Source organism: Tribolium madens, unplaced genomic scaffold (genome assembly GCF_015345945.1).
Source record: "Tribolium madens isolate multiple individuals breed KSU strain unplaced genomic scaffold, Tmad_KSU_1.1 Scaffold_3;HRSCAF=73;Tcas5.2_LG2, whole genome shotgun sequence".
Taxonomy (NCBI): domain Eukaryota; kingdom Metazoa; phylum Arthropoda; class Insecta; order Coleoptera; family Tenebrionidae; genus Tribolium; species Tribolium madens.
In genome coordinates this window covers 14,802,762-14,806,081 of record NW_025401006.1, presented here as the reverse complement: position 1 = coordinate 14,806,081, position 3,320 = coordinate 14,802,762, and the positions used below count along the sequence as shown (strand labels likewise).

At 28.1% G+C, this 3,320-nt stretch overlaps 1 protein-coding gene across 1 annotated transcript in view; it reads left to right on the top strand.

Moving 5' to 3' along the window:
- The first annotated feature begins 589 nt into the window (after window positions 1-589).
- LOC123007743 (odorant receptor Or1-like) overlaps window positions 590-3,320 on the top strand; it is an 18,754-nt gene continuing 16,023 nt past the window's right edge. The window contains exons 1-3 of the mRNA XM_044403168.1: window positions 590-595; window positions 641-1,338; window positions 1,387-1,486. Coding sequence (XP_044259103.1) covers window positions 590-595; window positions 641-1,338; window positions 1,387-1,486 — 804 coding nt within the window. The remainder of the gene's footprint in view (window positions 596-640; window positions 1,339-1,386; window positions 1,487-3,320) is intronic.

The following is a 3,320-nucleotide window of genomic DNA, read 5'->3' as shown; positions in this document are numbered from 1 at the left end:
TCACCAATTTAGTCAGTTTTTTTAATAAAAGAGCTTTAAATTTGTAAAAATAAATAAAAATAAGGAATTTTAATATAAATTTGGGCAATTTGTTTTCGCAATTTTTTTTAATTTCTGTCTTATCTTAGTAAAAAAATCGACTTTTTTATATTTTATTTACAAAAGCGACAGTCTTACCTGAAACACTACAATCTGCTAAAAAATTAATGAAATTATTAGTTTTTTTCACTTGTTTTGTTTAAAAAAAATCACAAAATATTTTCTAAAAGTTTGACTTAAATGAACAAAGTGGAGACTAAGGAAGCCACTTTTAAAATCTTCAAACCCCAACTTCATTATAAATTAATGTTGTTAAGTCATAATTATACAGCAAAAGACTGAAAAACGCTAATTACAAGTTTTAAATTTGATTAAATACTCATAGCTAAGTGCAGCTGTTGGATTATTCAAAAACTAATTAGATTTTTCCTTCTAGCTCCAATTTTTAATAAATAAATAAGAAAATAATTGCCTCAAGAAATGAATATTTGAGTATCTCCCAGCTATTTAATCAACGGTTTTCCTCTTAATTAATATTCTTTCGTCAGTCATGGAAGTGAGTCCTTAACTCGTATCAAACTTTAACAATAAAATTCTATTTCAGGAGTTTCTAATCCAGACTTTTGAAACTGAAAAAACTTTCCTTCGCTATGGAAGCTTCTACCCTTGTCGCAAACAAATTAAGTTTATTCTTTTGGGCTTATTCATGTTTGTCTACTCCTGGACCGAATTCCTCTCAATGATCACAGTTCTCTTCATCGAAAACGACAATCTCACAAAATTATCCGAAACTCTGCTATTTTGCATGACTCAAGCCGCGTTTTTATTCAAACTTGGAAATTTTCTCTACCACAATAAAACCATGATTCGGATCGAAACCATCCTCAAAAATCCGATTTTGAACCATTTGAACCAATTTGAGAAAAAAATCGTAGCGAAATACATGATTCGAGTGAAATATTTGGCGAGACTTTTCCGAATTTTGTGTATTTTGACCGTTTCTTTTTACGGTTTATTTCCGTTTATTGACGAAGACCCGGACCACATGTTACCACTACCAGGATGGTTCCCATTCGATGTGAAAACCCACCAAATCGAGTTGGTCATTGCCCAGACTTGTGGTATCGCAATTGGGGCTTTTCTCAACTCAACTCTGGATATTTTGCCCACGATTTTGATCACTTTGGGCTCGGCACAATTCGATATTTTGAAAACTAGACTGGAAAATATCACAAATTTGGATACTTCGGTCCAAAAAGCAATCAAAAAATGTGTAATTTATCACAGCGTTCTTCTAACGTAAGTAAAAATCTTGGAAAAATAGAGAAAAAAAATTTTTTTTTGTAGTTATATCACACAAATTGAAATTTTATTCCACAAAGGCATTTTTGTGCAATTTGCTGCAAGTGTTGTTGTTATTTGTCTCACAGGTTTCCAGATGCTTGTCGTAAGTAATAACACAGGGCGACAACTTGACAAATTATACAGGGTGTCGCAGAAAGAAAACATGCACTTTTTAAAAATTTATTACACAAAAATTAAGACATCTAGAAATATTTTGGGCCAATTTTTCAAAAACTACTTCTCGTAGAACGTTTTAACTTGTAGTTTTACGTTGTTGTAAAGTTTTACGTTAAGAAAGCTTAATTTTGAGTTAAATTTTGTGTTATTAGTTTAGAATATCTAAAAAAAAATAAAAAAATGTAAAAAACATTTTAAATAATTTTTTCATCAAAAACTACATGTCGTACAACAAATATAAAAACATCCCTGGATTCTGTAAACAATTTTCTATCGAATAGTAAAAACCGTAAGTGAATCGGAGCTATAGTTTTGTTTCTAGACGCCTTTTAATAACCTGATAAAAACTTAGAAACTCACTGTCTTAATTTTTTTTTAAACTACATGTCGTAGGACATTTTAACTTGTAGTAGTCTATTTTTTGTGTAGTTCTACGTTAAAAAAACTAAGTTTTGGGCTTAATTTCTTTCTTATTGAATTAAAATATCTAAAAAAATTAGAAAACATCTTAAATAAAAAAAAATAGTCAACTTCAAATATTACCCGAAAACTCAAAAACTTTTTGTCGTAGGACATTTTAACTTGTAGTAGCGTATTTTTTGTGTAGTTTTACGTTAAAGAGCGTAACTTTAGGCTCATTTTTTTTATTTAACATTTCTATAAAAAACGCGAAAAAATATTTTCTCAAATTGCAATGAGTTTTTCTTGAAAACTACAAGTTGTACAACAAATAATATAAAATATGATAAATATTTATATAAATATATGATAAAAACTTAGAAATTTACTGTCTTAATTTTTCTTTTAAACTACATGTCGTAGGACATTTTAACTTGAAGTAGTCTATTTTTTGTGTAGTTCAATGTTAAAAAAACTAAGTTTTAGGCTCAATTTCTTTCTTATTAAATTAAAATATCTAAGAAAATGAGAAAATATCTTAAATGAAAAAAAAAGTCAGATTCAAATATTAGCCGAAAACTCAAAAACTTTTTGTCGTAGGACATTTTAACTTGTAGTAGCCTATTTTTTGTGTAGTTCTACGTTAAAAAAATAAGTTTTGGGCTCAATTACTTTCTTATTGAATTAAAATATCAAAAAAAAATAGAAAATATCTTAATTAAAAAAAAATAGTCAGATTAGCCGATAACTCAAAAACTTYTYGTCGTAGGACATTTTAACTTGTAATAGCCTTAGTTTTATGTAGTTTTACGTTAAAGAACGTAACTTTAGGCTTAATTTTGTTTATTAATTTAAAATTTCTAAAAAAAAATGAAAAAAACACAAAAAATATTTCCACAACTTTGAACGAGTTTTTCTCAAAAACTACAAGTCTTACAACAAACGTAAAAACATTGTTGGATTCTACGAGCAATTTTCTATCGAATGGTGAAAACCGGAATTGACTCAGAAGCATAGTTTCTGAAAAAAAAATTAAAAAATACTCACGGTTGTAAACGTAGTCAGTGAGAGAGTAACAAATTTCTAGGCTGTTAAAATGACCGGTTTTTTGGCCCTTTCTAAAAAAAATACAAATATTTTTGCGTATTTTAACATTAGATTCGTACCAATTAAACATATAGAAAGCTTGCCCAATTGAATCACTCTGAAAAAAATTCGAAAAAAACTTTTAATTTTAATTTTTCCAAATACCGTTGTTATAATATCATGACCGTACCAGCAATACATTGCATCTTGACACATCATACATGAGAAATAAATAATTAAAAAAATAAATTGCATACTTGGGATTGGAACCTAAA